At 37.1% G+C, this 19,501-nt stretch overlaps 1 protein-coding gene across 2 annotated transcripts in view; it reads left to right on the top strand.

The window, feature by feature from the left end:
• Nucleotides 1–17,887, top strand: part of TAFA5 (TAFA chemokine like family member 5) — a 525,365-nt gene extending 507,478 nt beyond the window's left edge. Inside the window, exons 5-6 of one of the 2 annotated variants that reach the window (XM_042018262.1) lie at nt 6,267–6,322; nt 15,726–17,887. In XM_042018262.1, the coding sequence (XP_041874196.1) occupies nt 6,267–6,293 (27 nt within the window). In that variant the 3' untranslated portion in view covers nt 6,294–6,322; nt 15,726–17,887. Of the gene's footprint in view, nt 1–6,266; nt 6,323–6,857; nt 7,055–15,725 lie in introns of those variants that run through there. The other variant, XM_042018263.1, reaches the window with a different exon arrangement.
• The last annotated feature ends 1,614 nt before the right edge of the window (nt 17,888–19,501 follow it).

The following is a 19,501-nucleotide window of genomic DNA, read 5'->3' as shown; positions in this document are numbered from 1 at the left end:
TATGACACTAATAAACAGCTAAATAGTAATGCAATTATTCCAGTCTAATAAAAGCATATACATTTGTTTCAGTCTGTAGCTGTTTTTTCACTCATGAGATTCCACTGGGAATAGTTTGTAAAGAGGGGCTTTTGAGAGGGTACACCTATTCACAAAAAATAAGAGGGTAAGAGGTGAATTTTTGCATGGAGTGGGAGACAAAGAATAGGTAAGATAATTATATCTACTCATATCTTGCATTCACACATTCCATTTAAAACAAATAAAATAAAATCCCCCAACCCTCTCAAAACACAACTTTCCATGCTTTTTATCTGAATTATAGCACTTTAGGTTAAAACTATTACAATATTATTTAAGACTAGAATAAAAGCTGTGGGCTTAATTCATGCTGAAGTAGGTTTATGCAAGTCCCTTGTGACATACAAAGTACATTGTTGTGTTAAGCTCCACAACTGAATATCCTGCAATACATAGGACTAAACTTGTGTAGCTATGTCAGAGAAGTACATTTGAACCTTGCTGTTATGATCACTACAGAATATTCACCAAGAGACCTCTGGCTTTGGAAGACCTATTAATGGAGTAAGACTGCTTGTGGTGGCCGGTGAACATACATTACAAGGGACAGAGAGTTCTCAGTAAGACAAGTCCCTAGTACCACAACAACCACTTCATGGTTTCTCCCAGGATACTTATTCTGTTATGTTAATCTATCCTAGTTTTGATTCCCCGGTTGGCTGTCAGCCTCTACCCCTCGTCACTCCCCCAGAGCTTCCCCATTGGTCCCCGTTCCCTGGTCCTGCCTTTTCCCCACCCCCAGATAAAACTGTGAGTTTCGGGATCATGTCCATATTTGCCTCTGCACCCTTTGACAGTGTAGCAGCAATAAGTGCTCCTGGCAGAACGCACGCAAATGCCCTTCTCGACTCTTTGCTACCAACTGTAACACTGAACCCACCCGTGTGTCTGTGGGGGCACGTGGGACCCCACAGAGCCAGGCAGGGATGGTAATAACTGCTCACAATGTTACAGTTGTCACCACTTCAAGCTGTCCCTCAGAGAATTTTCTTTTCTCTGCTGAATATAAGAAGGAACTTGGGGAAATGAGACTTGAGGTAAAGTAAGGCTCAATAAGTATTGATCCATCTTTTGTTTTGCAACTGAACATTGCACTATTGTGGTTCTTTTTTTTTGTCATCAAGCTGCAAATAACTCCTTAATATAACATACCAAAGTTGTTCAGTAAAAAAAATTGAGAAATCCCAAAAGATAACCTTCATTTCCTCTCAGTCCTCACTGCTCCTTTTCCATGCCTCCAGCTAACTCATTTATTCTGTGATAAAGAAGATGGAAGAGTGAAATAATGTCAAAGGCTTGGTATGGATTTCAGTTTGGCTGTGGTGGCAACTGACTCACCAGATGCAACTGCTACACCTCCTCAAAGATAAGTCTATACCTTCTCCTTCAGAAGGAACCGGGTTTATCTAGTGAAAGCAAAGGAAGACAGCATCCAAACTGCTATAGACGGAAAGAGCAGAGCCTGGTCTAAAAACTTGAGGACGGCTGTACCTAGACTATATAAAAATAATAAGAAATTAATTTCTGGACAAAGAATATGTATTGGATAAAGGGTAACAGTGCACACAGATGCAGCAACTTAATTCTAATTGGATTTATACACCAGCTGAGAACACAATAATCTAGGACTGAAGAAAGATATCTTTGTGAGGAGGAAAGGAACAAACAATTTTGTTCAGAATATTCAATATTTCTTTCACATTTTGCATGTTTTATTCTTTTCTTATTTCCTCTGTCCGAATCAGAATAATATGTTGAACACTAGAGGTTCCTCTACCCTGTATTGAAGGACAAGCAGATAGTCAAATTCATTCACAGGTACATATTTGCTCCTGTGATGCCACATGCATATTCTGTTGACCTAGATGTCCTAGATATCTGCCTTCCTAACTTTGTATTTCAGTGGTCAATGTGTGTTGGGAAGACAGCCCTTCTTAGCAAAGAAAAAAATTTAAAATATTGCTAAATCTTCAGGTACAGAGAGTGCATGAGAGCAGAGCTAAGGCAAACATCTAGGCTATTACCTAACTATGATTTTAATTAATTTTTCCTGAGATTTTCATTTTTCATGTGACGGCTGCAGATTATTTTTAATCAAAGTGTGAAAACAGTAAAAAACCAGCTTTGTTCTCAAACAGTTTTTTGACTGTTCACTATGTTCTATTACACTCAAAATCTTATAAGAAGAAAGGAACATAATATACATTTAGCTATGAACTTTATGTTAGTCCAATTAACTATTTAACAGTCCAAGAGTCTAAACAAACAGTAACATTACTCTTAAAATCTTTGTATGTGAACTGGCTAGGATCTACCCCTTTTACCTGGCCTTATTCCCATCCTTTTAGTATCTCTTTGGGATCTATGGTCAGCACTTCATTATGCCTCATGAGCTGCTGGATGGAAAGGTTTTAATATGTTTGAAACATCACAAAGTCTCACCAGGAGGAACAGGTCATTTCTGAAGTGCATAGGAGATTCGTGTGCAAAGGTGGGGTGCGTCTTTCCTCCTCAGTTTGTTAAGCTTGGATTTATTTTAAAATACTTCCTTACCTATGGCTGATGCCTTCTGGTTGATCCCAGCTGAAGGATGAGCATAACCCTCACCATTTCCCTGTGCTCAGACACAGGGACCCCCTGGGTTTGCCAGACCCTTCCCATGGAGGCACTGGCACAGTTCAGGCTCAGGCAGGGGAGGCAACAAGCCCTTGGAGCTGCGATACGAGCTGAAACCAGCCCAGCTCAACTCTGGCCAAGGTGAGCCCAAGCCAGCTCTGAGACTGGTGCTCTGAGCTCAGGGAACAGCCTAAAGCCTTCTACTAGAAATGGCAAAAAAGTAGAATTTACTGTGTTACAATTCTGGCCAGAGATGAAAGTGTTATTTGGTTTTGATTTCTGGGTTGGTTTTTTTTTTCTCATCTATTTTAATAACAAATACGTTCAAAGTCACATCTTGCACTCTTGCAAAAAGTTCTATTATAAAAAGCCTTTCATCAACGTGATAGGTTGTATTTAAACATATCTTAATGAAGAGTTTCCTGGAACTGATGAACACATACTACTAAGCCATTTTTCACATGGACTTTATTCAGTAAATTAACAGGCCGTCTGTTATCCACACTTCTTTCACCTCTAATGAAAGAACTACATTCCTCAAAATTCATTGCATACAGGTTTGCTAAAGAGCATCAGCATCTTTTTTTCCTAAAGGTACTAAGTGCGTTGTGTACTCATACATATACATAGGGTAAAAGCTTTTTTCTTACCATTTTCTTGCACATTGTTGAATATCATGAATCTAAAAGTGTGATTTACTGTGTAGACTTATCTCTGCTTTTATGTGAATGCATAGCATTTATTTTTAATGCTAATGCATCTTCTCTGGAAAAATTACTAGCCTGTAATGACATCTTTCTTTTGGTTTAAAGCTGTGCATGCTTGCATGAGCTGAAAGGAAAAAGTTTTTATATTTGTTTTCATTATTGCTGTTGTGTATTAAAAGAACAGAAGGCAAAAACCACAAAGTGCTTTATAAAACTTTTAGATGGTGCATGCATCAATTAAGCTATAAAAGGTGTGACTTTTCTCATTGTGACCAAAAATGATTACAGGAATGTAAGATCCAACTGAATGAACTCACATACAACGAGAAAGAAAAGCTGTATGTTTATTCTGTACACGTCTGACTGATCTTTGGACATTTGTATTTTGTTTTTAAGCACCAAGCAGTGCTAAATTGAAATTTCAGAAATGTGCTAAATAATTTGTTGTAGTCAAAGGTGAAGGATATGCAAGTAATAATGGGTTTAAAAATGTTTTTCTTTCTTTCTTTCCCTGTTGTGATTTGAAGCTCACAGCAGTTTGTATTCATTTGGAAGGGGAATTGCATTGAACAGTGGTAAACTGTGATACTTCTTGTAGACCATACAAAGACTATTATGAGTTTAACAGACATTAGTTAATTTCTATAATGTACCATATTAGGATAACAGAACTTAGACTGGATAGCTGACACATCTGAAAATGGATTAGAGTTGACTTTCCATGTGGGCAGGCATTATGCAAATGACAGAAAACTGAATGAGTTGGTCACTTGGCTTAAATATCTGTCCACTTGCAAACTTTGTGTAGGTGTGCTTACTCTTCTTTGTGTGTTTGTTGTTGGCCAAGATTCCTATCATTGCAATCAACAAGACTGGATAGGGGGTAGAATTAAGAGAAATATACAATATTTTTCAGATCTTTCCTTTGGCTTAAGATCTAGCTCAGAATAATTGACTTTCCTGGGTACGCCAAAATACTTATCTGATCATTTGACTGCATGAGGCAATTTATCCTAATGTGGGTTAGATACATAAAATAGAAAAGGGTTAAAATTATGTGGGATGAGACTGTCTCCTAGGGGACCTCTTTCTTCAAAGGCACCTGATCTAAAAAATTGATTCTAATGTTCTAGTGTGTACTGGAATAACAGGGATGTTGCCAACAGCTCTACCATAGAAGGAAATTGCTACCCTGGATTTAAACAATGCTTTCTTCAAAATTTACATTTAAAACCTGAGAATTTGTCCTTAGAATTCCTAGACATTTATATATATGTTTCTATACATATATAAAATACTAGTTAGTTGTGAAAATTACTTGTCTGTTGTTTGTTATATATATTTTATTAGGATCTTTCTGAAATCTAATTGAGGAAGAAAGTGTAAGAAAGAGGTAAGAGCAGCTAAAGAAAAGTATTTTTTTTAATAGATGTATGCTAACAAACATCTAGATACAGCATTAATAAAATTGTGAGACCTATGATTTAGACACCAAAGCATAAGCAAATGTGCAATGAGAAACATCATTATGTTATCCCTGGTTCCATTATTAAAAGCCATAATTTTGAGTCTTGTATTTTTATTAGTTACTGTCATATATCCTTAACAAATATATCCAGCATGAAAACCTAGCCGATACATAATGAGCATAGACTTTTTCTTTCACATCTTTCACACTGAAGAGGAAAACAACTGTACTTATGAATATTCCTGACTCATGGAAAAAACAGTGTTTGAAATCTACAGTACTGTTTACTCCTATTGTTCTATAGGAACACGTAAAAAATAGTTGTGTGACTTGCTGTACGTATCAGCCCAAACCAGCATAATGCAGTGATCCTCCACAATGCACTTCTTGCCTTACAAACTCTGTGAAGTCATGGGTAATTTTCACATGATGAGGAATGATGCTGAGGCCATTCTAAAGAAAGATAATTGAAATTGTCAAGAGAATTATCACACGGAAAAAACCAACAAACCAACCAACCAACCAAACCACCAAGAAACCCTGAAAACAACAAAACAAAATCACTTTAAAATCATATGCCATTGTCTTCATATCAAACTACCAGGGTTATTAGGATCGTAAATATAGATACAGATATAGATCTATACAGATAGATAGATAGATAGATTGATTTATGTGAGCAAGAGCAAGAGATATGACATGTAGAAGGCACTTGTATCTTCTCGCTTCTAGAAATCAGAACTGTAAGTTTGTGTCTGCTCCCTGTTCATTAAAGTATTTAAGAGTGGTTCAGTTTAGAATTCTGTAAGGTTACTGACTTCAAAGAAATGTATGTGTAAGTTTCTAGCTTGTATCTTTGGCTTGATTAGGGACAAAATTTCCAGCACTTCACTGGATTAAAATTTTGAAAAATGAAATATTAACACAGGTTTATGAGAAAAGGAAATGAAAGCAAGAAATATCTGTGTAATTTTTTGAGTGTGTGCTTTCTTTGCCAGTCTTTCTGCGTGTTCTGTATTAAATGTCTCTTATTTGGGTCTTAAAAGATAGTGTGGTCTGACAACAATCTTCTGAAGATAAGCATTGAGAAGGAAAATTAAGAGTAGGATGAAAGGATGATAAAAGTTCTATACTGAAAGTGAATAAAGACAAGCTATAGGCAATAGCAAAATAACACTAATAACCAGCAGTGGGAAATGAGGCATTCTATACTAATAAAGTAATTTTCTTTTTACTTTGGAATACTTTTTCCTCAGCATTAGTAACAATAATAATGATTCTCTTCACTGCCCGAGAATGAACACAGAAGTTTTACAAGGATAGTTAGGATGGTTTTGTGAAGATGTCCTGCTGCTTCACTGCTGCACTATTGAACTCTGTTGACCTTTTTTCAGATGGGACTGAGGGGATGTAAAGGATAATATTAAGGACGTCTGCTCAACTAGAGAAAGTAAGTTCCTTGTGTTAACTACATATTTTTTGTGTATTTAAAATAAAATGAGAACATTTTCTTGTAATACATATTTCTTGAATTTTGATATTTTCCGCTCTGCTTTTTGGTGAATGGACTGTGTTATTCACATTTTCATTCTAGAAGTGTCTGCTTTTTAAACCAATCACAACAAACAGAGTTGCAGGAGGCTGCAGGTATGTCAGAATAAGTAGATGATTTAAAACATCTATCATTTGCTTTTGGGACAGTTTGTAGATCACACAGGATGCTGAATTGCTCTCATAAATTTGTATTCCTAACAATCAGAGGGACTGGCTATATGAAGTTGCTGTTCAAAATTGGGATTATTAAAAGAAATTGGTTTTAAAAGTCCGTATAGATAGTTACATGGTATCTTCCTAACCTGGAAGATGTGAACATTTAATACATGGAGGAAAAAAATCCCAAACAGTCAGTCATGAAGTTGTAGAGTTTTAGTCCCATCCACAAGGCCTCTCATACTCCCTCTGAGGCATTTTTTCTTTCCTCTTAGGTTCTGCACCTGATTATACTGCTTGGGTCCTACATACTGTGCTGAACTGTTCAGAAGACTTCCAGCTAAGCCTTGAGATCTTAGTGTTCACAAGCCCAAGTGAAAGTGAATAAAGACTGTGGTGGCTGGTTAGCCTGTGGTACAAGGGACAGAAAGAGTTCTCGGTAAGACAGTCCCTGGTGCCAGAAACTTAGCAGTCTGGCAGGTGAGAAAAGAAGCCTCTCCCAGCATTATTCTGTTATGGTAATCTACCCCAGTTCTGCTTCCCTGGTTGGCTGTTGGCCGCTCCACCTCCTTGCTACCTTATATGTTCCATACCATAGAAAGTTCTCCACTCCAGGTTCCCCCCATTGGCCTCTGCCCCTCGCCACTCCCCCAGAGCTCCCCCATGGGTCCCCATTCCTTAGTCCCGCCTTTGCACTGCCCCTGTGCCCTCACACCATTGGTTCCTAGTGCTAGCCTCACCCCCGTACTTAAGCCCGAGTTCTGCATTGTTCTGGGATTTTTGCTTCTAGAACCCTTCACAGTGTAGAGGCAATAAGCTACTCCTGTGGAACTCCACGCAAAGACCCTTCCTGCCTCTCTGCCGCTGACCATATTACTGAAGCTGTCCGTGCATTTGTGCCTGCACGTGTGTGTGAGTGTGTGTGAGTGTGTGTGGCTGATCCTGCTGAGCAGCTTCGCTTTGGAGATGCCTTTTAGAGATCGCTACACCTCGTGCTCTGGCACAGAAGCTACAGAGCCAGAGAGATAGAGATAAAAGACCTCCAAATTTGATCGGTAATGAAGAAGAGCTAAGTAGTTAATTATCAAGGGAATTAATATTTTTATGTCACAAACTATCTAGTCTCATTTGAGAATGCTTTTTGGCTGCATACATGGCACAAAACCTCCTCCCTTTTCAACATTATACCCAGGTAACATCTCTTTCAAATGCCATGTTTGGAATGCCAGGAAAAAGTATTTTCTCTCCAGAACTTTCACTTAATTTATTATACTGTTCTCTATTTACAGTTTCATAAAATAAAATAGAAAACCATCTTAAGGTATCCATACAAACTCAGTAGCAAGCTAGAGCTACACTAGAAAAAACCAGATGCCATGCCCATCACTAAGATGGACCTTCTTACACGTATTTTTTATAGGAGTGTGTTTTGTGATTGCATTCCCAGTCCTTCATTATGCTGAGATTAATGAATTTGCAGTACTGTAAATTTTGATAAAACAACAGCTTCCCTAGAATACAAGTACTAAGGCACATCCCTGGCTTTCATTCAAGGTACCTTTTCATGATTATGTAGCAGAGTGGATGCACTTCCGCAGAATCACGAGAGATGCTCAGTTCTATCTAAAGTCACAAAACTGGAGAGTGTCAGAAAATGCTAATGCATTTCAGAGATTATGCTTTCTTGGCTATGGTCCCTGAACATGGTGACAGCTATAGTACTGATGTTTCCCATTCTCAAAAGTCTGTCAAACCCAATTAAAAACTGCATTCTGGTATTCCTTGTCCTTTTCAGTGGCAGCTTGCAGTGGAGATATTTGTCTTACTTTCTACCTGCTCCAAATAATCCTTCTGTGTTTATATACTGCTCCTCTCACCATATGTAGACATGGGTGTACATAAACACATTTCCTAGAACAAAGAAGACTACCTGGTTGCTCTGTCATGTGTACCAATATTTCACTAGGTTACTTTTTAATGTAAAATTGTTAGATTGATCCCATAAAACTTGTGATCATGTGTTTTCCCTTACTGTCCTCCTTCGAAAGAGTACCTGTTTTTAAAAAGCTTTCTGGCAATGTATTGGTTTGTATGAGACTTTTTAAAATAAGACATCTAATTCATGAGTCTATGCTATTATGTTATTTTCCAACTGTTATGATGTTCTTTTCTGAGTTTTCCAATTTCAGAAATTGGCTCCTCTACAGGGTAATTTGGAACATCACAGATAAAGTGCTCTGTACTGCCTTCTGGAGGAGACTGCAGAAGGAGAGTAGGAAGCTTGTTCAATCATACTGACCCTCAAATTAGTTACCTTTTTCAGTGGGATCGTTGTCTTAATTTTGGTGGAATCAGTAGAATTTGATTATTTCAAGCTACACGGAAGCATTAAAGCCTCATTAAGGAAATCTGTTGAGTTCCCTATACTTCATTGGAATGTAAATTCCTAGGTGAAAACCATAATTTTCTGTTTATTTTAATATGATCTGGAAAACATAAGATCCTGAGTATCTATTCTAAATGAAGACTTGTATACCCACCTGTCATGGTCCACAGCTTGTTGGTGCTGGATAGTGAGGTGCCGCGACCTTCCTAAAAGCGTCTCCTTAGCGAAGCTGCTCGGCAGGACCACCACACACTCACACACGCATACACGCACACACACGGATAGCTCCAGTAATGCGAGTTGACGGCAAAGAGGCAGGAAGGGTCTTTGTATGGGATTCCACAGACAGAGGTTTATTACAGCCACACCGCGAAGGGATTCAGGAACAAAGACAGAGAACAATGGAGGGTTCAGGTTTAAGTATGGGAGCAGATGGAGCATCAGGGACCAATGATCTGAGGGCACGGGGGCAGTACACAGGCGGGACTAAGGTAAGGAAGCCAATAGGGAGCTCCGGGGGAGTGGTGATGGGGCAAGGGCCAATGGGGGAACATGGAGTGGAGAACCTTCTAGGGCAGGGACATATAAGGTAAGAAGGGGGCGGAGAGGCCAACAGCCAACCAGGGAAGCAGAACTGGGTACATTAACATAACAGGGCAGAGTGACCTTGGAGAAGCCTCTTTTGTCACCCTAACCTGGGGAGGATCTCTGATCTTAGGGACTGTCCTACCACTGGACTCTCTTTGTCCCTTGAACCACAGGCCCACCAGCCACCACACCCACCAGATGAAAGTTTTAATTTCATGTGTCACATTTATTAATATATTTTCAGCCTGATTGTCTAAAGTTGCTTTATGATGAAATTAGTCCAAAGAAAAGATTGTGACGCCATTCTTTATTGTGACCATGAAGAATGCTTCTGAGTTCTTTGGCGTCTGGTACAAACCTAGTGTGTGGAATTACTTTTAAAATTAATAAATATTGCTATATATGGAGTCACCAAAGGGAAAATACCCAATACCTCCAATCTGGGTTTTTTGTTATTGCATTTGGGGAAGTTCTTGGAAGGAAAATATATTGAGAGTTAGAAAAGACAAATTACTTTTAGCTCAAGAGGTTACTCTACCTTGAATAGTTTGAAGCTGTGAAAGTAGGCGGTGGAAATAAAATGGATGTATGCACACATGACTTTCAGGTCTTTACTTGCAGAATGAGCTGCAACAAGGCAGCTGAAAGAGTATTTGAATGAGCAATGGCAGTTAGAAGTGGCTGAATTTTGCCATAAATTTAACACTGATGTTTATGGCGTGCAATGTTTCTACAGAGACATTTAATAGATGTAGTCTTCTGCCTTGAAATCAGCACTTCAGTGTAAAACTCTTAATATACCAAGTTATAGTATTGCACAACTGTAGATAAGACAACCAAGTTTGGTTTCAGAAAAATGAGAATTCAGAGTGGAAACTGCAGGAATGTGGTTGATCTGCTTCTTTAGTCTCCTCACCCACAATTTCTGTTAAACCTTGATTACCAGTGATGTTTTTTCAAGGTTTTATATTTACGTATACTTTACGGAGATTCTCTCTGTTAACGTGGCTTGCCTAAATTCTGTGTGTTTTGTGATAACACAGAGAATGTTAACAGTGGTAAATCATAACTATGTAAGTTCCACACTTCAGTTATGTTTGTTATCAACCTACATTTTTTAAGCACTCTGCAAGGATTTTTCTTGAAATGCTAGAAAATACAATTGAAATAGCTCATGGCAAATAGGTAGAATGTAGATTTGTTGTAAACTCTTTACCACTTAGTAGCTGGTGAAGATAGCTTTTTTATTAGTCTGTTATAGAAACTTAAGAATACAGCCAAGATCCTATGAGGAAGGGAAAAAATAAGTTACAGTTCATCCAGCACAGCTCTTCTTTCTATACAACTTTTACTGACATGTATAAAGTTGGCAGGTAAAGTCTGGAGTTTTTATGCTAAACAAACTTTGGGATACAATAACTTACTTGCTAATGATTGCAGCTAGGATGGGGAAGAAAATATCTGGAAAATATAAAGTCGCTGGCAAAAAATTTGTAAAAAGGTAAAATGTTCTGGGGGAATGTTATGCTCCAGTCCACTTGGTGGGTTTAGGGGAAGGTTGGTTGATTTATTTTGGGCTGTGCACAGAATAAACAACAGAATTCTCAGAAGGTTCAAAACCACACTTTTACTTGCAAACTTTAGAACATTGTGGTAGAATAAGGCATTCGGCAAATTGTAAAACAACACCCAGACAAAGTAAGGCATTTCACAAACTTTAACTTAGCAAATTTATACTTAGCCAAATTTAACCTAGCCAAAGAACAAGGCACTTACTAAGACATTGACTGGAAATTTTTAGTCTTGCCTTCAATATATTTTGATAAGAAGTTAGGAGAGAAAGAGAGAGGAAAAGAAGAGAAAAAGGTATATAGTCACCACCCATGATATAGCAATGAGATTTGACTGCTGAAATTTCAATGTCTGTCAAAGTGATGGTCACAGTCTTGGTCCATCAGTGGTAGAAAAAGCCCACAAAACACAGAGTTCAGTGAGTACACTCTGGTTACGTGGGAACACCCACGTGCCTTCCCTGGCTTAGGAAGTTTTACACTATTATAGCACTGTGGATCATGGGACACTTCAGGGTTCTTCGGTGGTTTATCACACATTCTAAGACATGACAGCTGCCTCTTAGGTCAGCACAGTTGAGACAATTATGCCCCATCAGAAGGGTTGAATACCTTCAGGTGAATGTCCCAATATCTCCCTCAGAGAGGAGTTTTCACACCTGAGCCAGTTGTGTAAGGGCAGAAATTGACATAATGAAAAGCATTATCCCACGTATCAGGAGCTGTTTCTTACTGGCCTCTTCCCTTATCTGGGCCAAAACCCTCATGTAGCCTCTGGTGTTGGGTGTGCACCCCCTCTGCACCTGGGCTGCAACCTTGAACTCCATCAGCCAAGCACCCACTGCTTTGGCAAATGGCCGATTCTTTGAGACCTTGATCTCTCACAGTGATAAGAGAGACAGATGAAGCACCAACTGGCTGAGGAAAGTTTGGTGTGTACAATGAGGATAAGTTTTAAATTTTAATGTACATATGCTTCAAAAAATAATTTAGGGTTTTATTTTATGTGTATGATATTATCTCCTAGATATACCATGATTTGAAATCAAATGATTCTATATTTCTGAGGAAACCTGAATTCAGTAAAGACTAAATCCCACCCCACAAAGGAACCAAACTAATTTCGATCAACTGAGTAAAGTGGGCCTTCTGGCTTAAAGTAAAAGAAAAGAAAAACACAACATCCCAAATATGAAGCTCTTTTTATTGATATAGTGTCTGCTCTTTTTGGTCCTATTGGGAATGACTGCTGATAAGAACCTTGGGAAGCAGCAGAAGCTATTTCTATTTGCAGTCATCAATAAACTTTAAACTACATCCAAGATTTATCTGTTAATGTTCTTGTATTACAGCACAAAAGAAAAAAATGTATAAAGCCGGAAGCATGAATTTCCATATGTGTTGAGCTGTTGGGATTGATGGCTGCTAAAACTAAATGATGCTGAATTTACTTAGCTTTATTAGGCTGTTGACATAAGAAAAATACTTGTTGAGAAAAAAATGGATGCAAATTTCTAAGAGGTTTTCTGTATTAAATGAAAATATTCATCGGATGTCTTTATTATACATCAGAGGCAGTTGTCCAGACTCCCTTTAGAGATCACAATGTGGTTCCCATCACCCCAGAGAAAATATTTAAGTTACATCTGAGAAATGTTACTGTAATAAGCCTCTTGATCTCCTCTGTTAAGCAGATGTACAAGTCTAAGCTGAATGAGAGGAATTCCATCAAATTTATCACTATCATCAAAGATCTATCATGGTGCAGCCTATATCATATATATATGATTTGATTTGATTACTTGCACTTTCTATGGGAGAAGGTAAGAATTACTTTTAAATTTAAGGTTGAAAAATAGTTCAAATCTTTAAGGAATGTATTTTTTTCTATGTTGTCAAGAAGTTTATGTTATTATAAATGTTGGCCAGAGAAATCTGGTCATTAAAACTTGGCACCACTAGCCATTACCATGGCTATGGAATTTTCAGTATTGTTTCCTGTGCACAGTTTAGGTATTGGTGGAAATAGTATGAAAAAGCCATGCTTGAATGTCTAATGTATAGGCAATACCTATTGCACTATCACAGATTCACGTTGGTATGTGACAAAATATGAGATCAGACAAACTTATTGACCTGAAATTTTTGGGATTTTTTTACAAGGGCAAGCTCAAACAATGAGAGTCTATTTGGTCTGGCTGAGCTGGAGCTCATTTTCCCACAGCAGCCCTCACAGTGCTGTGCTTTGCACTGGTAGCTGGAAAGGAGCTGATAACACTCCAGTGTTTGGCTGCTGCTGGGCAGGGCTGGCACAGCATCAGCGCTGTCTCTGTCTCTATTGCCTTTTTCTTTTCCTTTTTCTTCTTCTTCTTCTTCTTTTTTATTTTCTTTTTTTTTTCTTTTTCTTTTTCTTCTTTTTTTTTCTTTTTCTTTTTCTTCTTCTTTTTTCTTTTTCTTTTTCTTTTGCCCTTCCCCTCCCTTCCCATCAGGGAGCTGGGAGTGGGCAATATCCTGGGACACAACCAGGCCTGCTGACCCAAATTAATCAAAGGGCTAGTCCATACCAGATGATGTCAGCTCAGGTATAAAAGCTAAGGAAGGGAGGAAGAATAGGGGATGCTTGTTATTTTGTAAGGTTTGCCTTCTGGAGCAACTTCTCCATATGTTGAAGCCCTGCTTCCCAGGAAGTGGATAAACTTCATTCACTGATGGGAAGTAGAGATTAAACTTTTTTTTCTTTGCTTATGCATGCACAAGCTTTTGGGGTTTTTTGCTTACTTTTTTTTTTTTTTTTTGCTTTTTTCCTTATCTCAACCTACAAGTTATTTTCCATCTTATTTTGTCTCCCCTGTGCTGCTGGGAAGGGGAGTCACAGAGTGTCTTGGTGAGCACCTGCATTCAGCCCAGGTCAACCCACTACAGAGAGTAAATATAAAACCTTGAAAAAACATTGCTGGTAATCAAAGTTTAGCAGAAATTATGGGTGAGGAGGCTAAAGAAGCAGATCAACCACTTTTAAAACACTTTTTTTTTGTAAGGAATATTACAGTAAAGATAGGATTCAGGTTAAGCAGTAAATTTCAATCTGAACACAGGACGAAAGGAGGAATAATGCAAGGTTATTACACTTCGCTCTTTTTTTAGCAGAAAAGGTCGATATAAATAATGGTCTCTTCACAAATAGCAAAGGTATTTTAAGTTTACATTAATAAATTTTAAAAGTTTGAGCGTGAATTGATTAGGTCTTTTAAGAGGCCTAACTTTCCCAGTTACAAAGTCCTGAAAAAGGACTGATTATAAAGATGGAAATTGATATAAAGTGAGATAGCACCATCATAAACATGGCAGAAAACAGTTGCAGATTCCATGTCAAGTAACTAGACCTGACTCTCATGTTGAATTAAGTATTATCAACTCTTCTGTTATGGATGAGTATCTAGACCTCAGGAAAACACTTGCCAAATGCCCTTGAGAAAAGCTTTGTTCAATTATACTTACTGACTGGCTTTTAAAGAAGACAGCATTAAAAGTGGGTCTCGGGAAGTCCTCTAGCTCTTCTACTGTGTTATTTTGCACATGATTTTTATGAGAGCGCTTACAGCAAATACATCACATGATAACCTTTATGAAAGGTTCTGGCACAGAGTACATTTGGAGACAAGAGTGTTTAGGGCCTCTGAGAAAAATCTTACTGCTTAGAAATAAACCCTTTGGCACAAGAATAGAGCTCTTGCCCAAGCTAACAGCACTCTGGGGGTCTCTTCTACCCCTTTACATTCTATACTTAAAATCTCCCTGGAGAAATTACACAAATTAAATTCTGTGGGGCAATACTTTTAATTTTTCAAAAAGTAGCAATAAAAGCCTCTCTGGACCTTTTGACTTTAGGACTAAAAATCTGCAGTAAGCTTTGTTACCAAGTAAACTGCAGTAAGACTCGATATTTATACTTCTACTTAGAGGCCTGCATAAAGTTCATGCTGATTTTGGCACTGCTGCATATGTTTTGGCATTGCTGCCACATTACATTTTGAATTTGTCATTATTTGTATTTGTCATTAGATTTTAATAACAAAAGAGAATTCAAAAGTTTGGAAGTAAGTAAAGCAACACTCAAGTCTCAGGTAGAATTTTGAGCTGCAGCAGTTCACAGAAATAAAAGAAATACCTGAAAGACAAGACCACTTATATCTGTGGTCCTACTGATTTCTTCTTACTGAGTATTAGAGCTTTTGAGGCTTTGAATGTTTGAAGGATTCTTGGGTCTGCAACTTCATGCACTTTCATCTATTTGTTCCTTAATAATCTGCCGCTTTTGAAATACTTTACAATAGAGTTGAAGTAAATCTGTTAGCATATAGATGAATACAGACAAGAATATAATTTTCAGTAAACAGTTACAGAAACAAGCAAATACTTTAGCAATGGAAAAAGAAATAATGTGATTATTAAGAAAAGAGTAATTTGGGTTTTCTGCTTTGGAACCTTCTTTCTTTTTGGTTTGGTTATTTGGGGATTTCTTTGGGTGCTTTTGTCGTTTCATTCAGTCACTTTATATTTTTGTTTGTTTTGTTTTTTGATTTCTGCCATGTTTGCAGGTAATTTAGAAGAATCCTTATGCTGTCCTGATTTTTTTCTATCTTCTTCATTTGCTGCCCAATCTATAAGTAAGAGAGAAAACAGAATTGAGGAAAAGCAGAGTCACTGGTGATCCATGGTCTTGTCTCCCATCTCTTTCCTGATTTACTACTGCCTTCAGTGAAAGGTGGGAACACACACTAAGTCCAAAGAGAGTTTCAATAGGAAAGCAATTATCCATCTATTTTAAAAAATGAACCAAGTCCAGCTATCCTACTAGCTTCATAATACTATACTGATGTTTTATGAGGCAGAAAGTGGTGCTGCTATTGGCAAGATCTACCTAGAGCTGAATTATTAGAATAACTAGAGAAATAATATTTTTTTTTCTGTTAAGATATTGGCTAAAGAAGAGAAACATGATTTAATTTTTAGGCTAAATTTAGTGCAGGATTGGGTATATAATTTTGCCTGATTTAGTTCTTCTTTTACAGTCTATGATATGTAAATGTGAATGCAATAGAATCTAAATCTAAAACTGTCTCTGAATATGAAAGTTCCAGTGGATTCTGTGAAAAAGTTAGGCAAGGAAAGATTTTTATATTGATTGAATGTGTCTGATTCTGAAAATGGTGCATCCTTTTTCTCTTATACCCCAGTATTAAGCTCTTTGTAAAATGCACTAGATGTTTCTCCTTACTAATCAGTGTTTTTTTTTATTTTCAGTTAACTTGACATAATGTCTGTTCTAAAAGTTTTATCCTTTTGTCTTGATGCTGTAGCATATTCCTCATTCAAAGCTAATAATGTTTTACAACCTCTTTGCTCCCCTCTGTTTTGTCAAGGAAACCTCTTCTATTGTGGTATTGCTCAGGTTTATATCACAAATTATCATCTTAATTTTTATTAATAAGCCCAGCTTCCTGACAGCAGGGGTTCAATGACTCTGGTGATAACTGTTTTGAATACATAGTGAAGTTGGGAATTGGCATCAGAAAGTTATTCTGAAATAACACTAGTATATTTTCTGTTAAAATATTTTAATAGAAGAAATGAAATAATTTCATAAGGAAATCAGCAATAGTGTGTGTGTGCCCCAGCTGGTCTTTTTCTAGGTCATTGGCTTTTCAAGTGTGAAAGCATAAATAGCCTTTTGTGTTGTCTGTAGTTTTACATGGAACTTTACTGATCAAGCATGGAGAGAGTAGGAAAACAATCTGCATTTTCATTTAAGGAAAGCAGTGTCCAAACATCTTTCAGGGTGTTCATACATGCAGTATGATTATAACCTACACTATTGCTTCACTTTGTATGAGCCAATTAGTCAGTCTATATGAAATCTGTTCTGCATTCATGTTCTACTTGTTTTATTTTACATTCATAAGAAACAAATATGAATGAATCATTTAAATTCAGGTCTAATCCATTCTTTAGATATGTTATGTACTGTCTCATTTCCTTTTTTATTACTCTGGATTTTCATTTGATCTGCTTAAGAATTTTAAGGTAAGTATCTATTTTAATAATCATAGAAGACCACATTTCAACTCTGTTTTATCACATTCTGCTTTCTGTTTTGAGATAATTTCTTTAACGTTATTGATACGTTCTTTTCTCGTGTATTATGCTTCCCTTGTGTATCATCTTGGGATAATCTTGTCTCCACCTTAATGAAAAATCTGCTAGGGAATTTCTATGTAGTTTCATATAAATGACATATATAAAGTTTGCACAACTGGTGCCAGCTGAATTTCTTTATTTAGGCTGAGGAAATAAGTAGTTGCATAAAGGGAAAACATTTCAATTTGTCCATACCATTTTCCAATTTAATTAAGAGTCAACATCTGAACCAGAGTTGAATTCTCTGTTCACAATCCACAATTGCACATAGTAAAAAATGCAGAAAATCTTGTCTGTAAAAACAGAGGATAATAGGAAATTTTTGTTTACTCATAAATATGGTGACACTTTATTATTTACTGTTTTTATACTGTTTCTGGCTGTGAATTTTCTAAATTATTTGTATATGAACATAGATGCAACTAAACAAGTATCAGCTGAACTGGGATTATGTGGTATCATAATTTAAATTACTGCAAGTACATATCATTCAAATTTTCCATGGGAAAGTGTTTCAGATGATAAAAATTAAAATTAATTAAAAACTAAATTGTATTTAAAAAAGAGGCAAAAAAATATTACTCTGGGTAAGAGAATGAATTTTTAAAAAATATTGTCAAAATATTTATTCACATATGCTACAGGAATATATGTCTAATATTCTATCTAATAAAGAATATGCTTTTTTAAAAAGTACTGCCAAACTTAATCACATTTTAGAAAATGTTTCTGTTACTACTGTATTTTAGAAGATACAAAAAAAAATTACTTTCCTGTAATACCCATCATGACCAATGCTATGAATTAGTTATAATTACCAAATATATAGATCTTATCTAGTAGTGCATCTGAGGGACACTAGGGTGCTACCTAAAGTGTATTGGATTTTGCATAAAATACATGCTCCACTAAACTGAGGTGGTTTTGCTTGTAATGAAACACTGTTCAACAGAAGTTCTGAATTTTTAGAGTATTTTCTGCCTTTATCTTTTCTGAAACTATGTAGGCTTCTTCTTGTGCATCCCTGGATACGTTGTGCGTGCCTTGTCAGTAGACTGTGGTTCTTCATGGAAACTCCTGCCCCAGTCAGGCATCGCGTGGGTGGATAAAGGGAGGGGTTCCAGGAACTTTCTTAGCTCGTGCCTCTCCCACTCAGATACCTCTCCTCAAAGTACAGCCAAGCACACTGTAAATATACTTATTTCCTCCCAACCTGACCCTGTGGTTGCATTCAACTCCTGCCTGTCTCTGGCCCTAGACACTCCTCTCTGTCAAGGCATCCTTCACCTTTTTCTTTTTGATACTCATTGCATGCATGTAGCAGGGATGAGAGAACACAAATGGGAACATCCTGTGGTAGGATTATACATGGGCTTTGAAGGAGCTTGAAATCCAGTGTATTAGGCTTTGAAGGCATCTGTGCCATGTCTGGAAGGAGAAACTGTGATCCCTTGTTATGAAGGGCCAGTGTTGGATGTACAACACACACGTCATATGAGTATTTTGATCCTACCCATAATTTCCTACATGTATTTACAAATATACAGATATATATGCATTGTATACAAATTTAATGTTCCTTCTTTGCTGTTGTCTACTTTGGTTCACCCTGCTTTTTGCTTGACAATCCCTGTAGCAATTCTGCTGTCAGTCTTACTTGAACTACTTTTCATTTGTGAGCACACTTTATCCTCCTTAAATCCTTTCTTCTTTAGACTCCATGCCTTAAACCATCCTTCTTGCTTTCAGATTTAAAGCCTGCATCAGCTTTCACTTGAAACGTTATGCAGATATTTGTCTCCTCTTACATTACAAGTGAATTTTGTTGTAGAGTAGCTGAGTGAATATATGTAAAACACTTCTGTGCTCTGTTCAATTTGCTTGAATCCTAAATGGATATGGCATGCTGGTTTCAAAGACAGCATACATAGGAAACCTGATATTAACCTCCAACCATCTTGCATTCTACAACTTAGAAGACATAGACACTAAGGCACTATGCATAATGAACGTGAAGGACTGATCTACATTGCTGATAGCTTTAGAGGTGTTACACCTGAGACATGTGTGATGAAATATTACCAAATTGCTCCCAATACACCTTTTAAAAGAAACAGATGTATTCCCTGTATAGTGATTCATTTTTTTGTACTTTTCTTGATATTTTCTTTTACAT

Source organism: Corvus kubaryi, unplaced genomic scaffold, assembly GCF_017639235.1.
Source record: "Corvus kubaryi isolate FWS band 111438036 unplaced genomic scaffold, C.kubaryi_AGA036_p1.0 137, whole genome shotgun sequence".
Lineage (NCBI taxonomy): Eukaryota > Metazoa > Chordata > Aves > Passeriformes > Corvidae > Corvus > Corvus kubaryi.
Note: the sequence above shows the minus strand (reverse complement) of the source record. Positions and strands in the feature narration are given on the sequence as shown.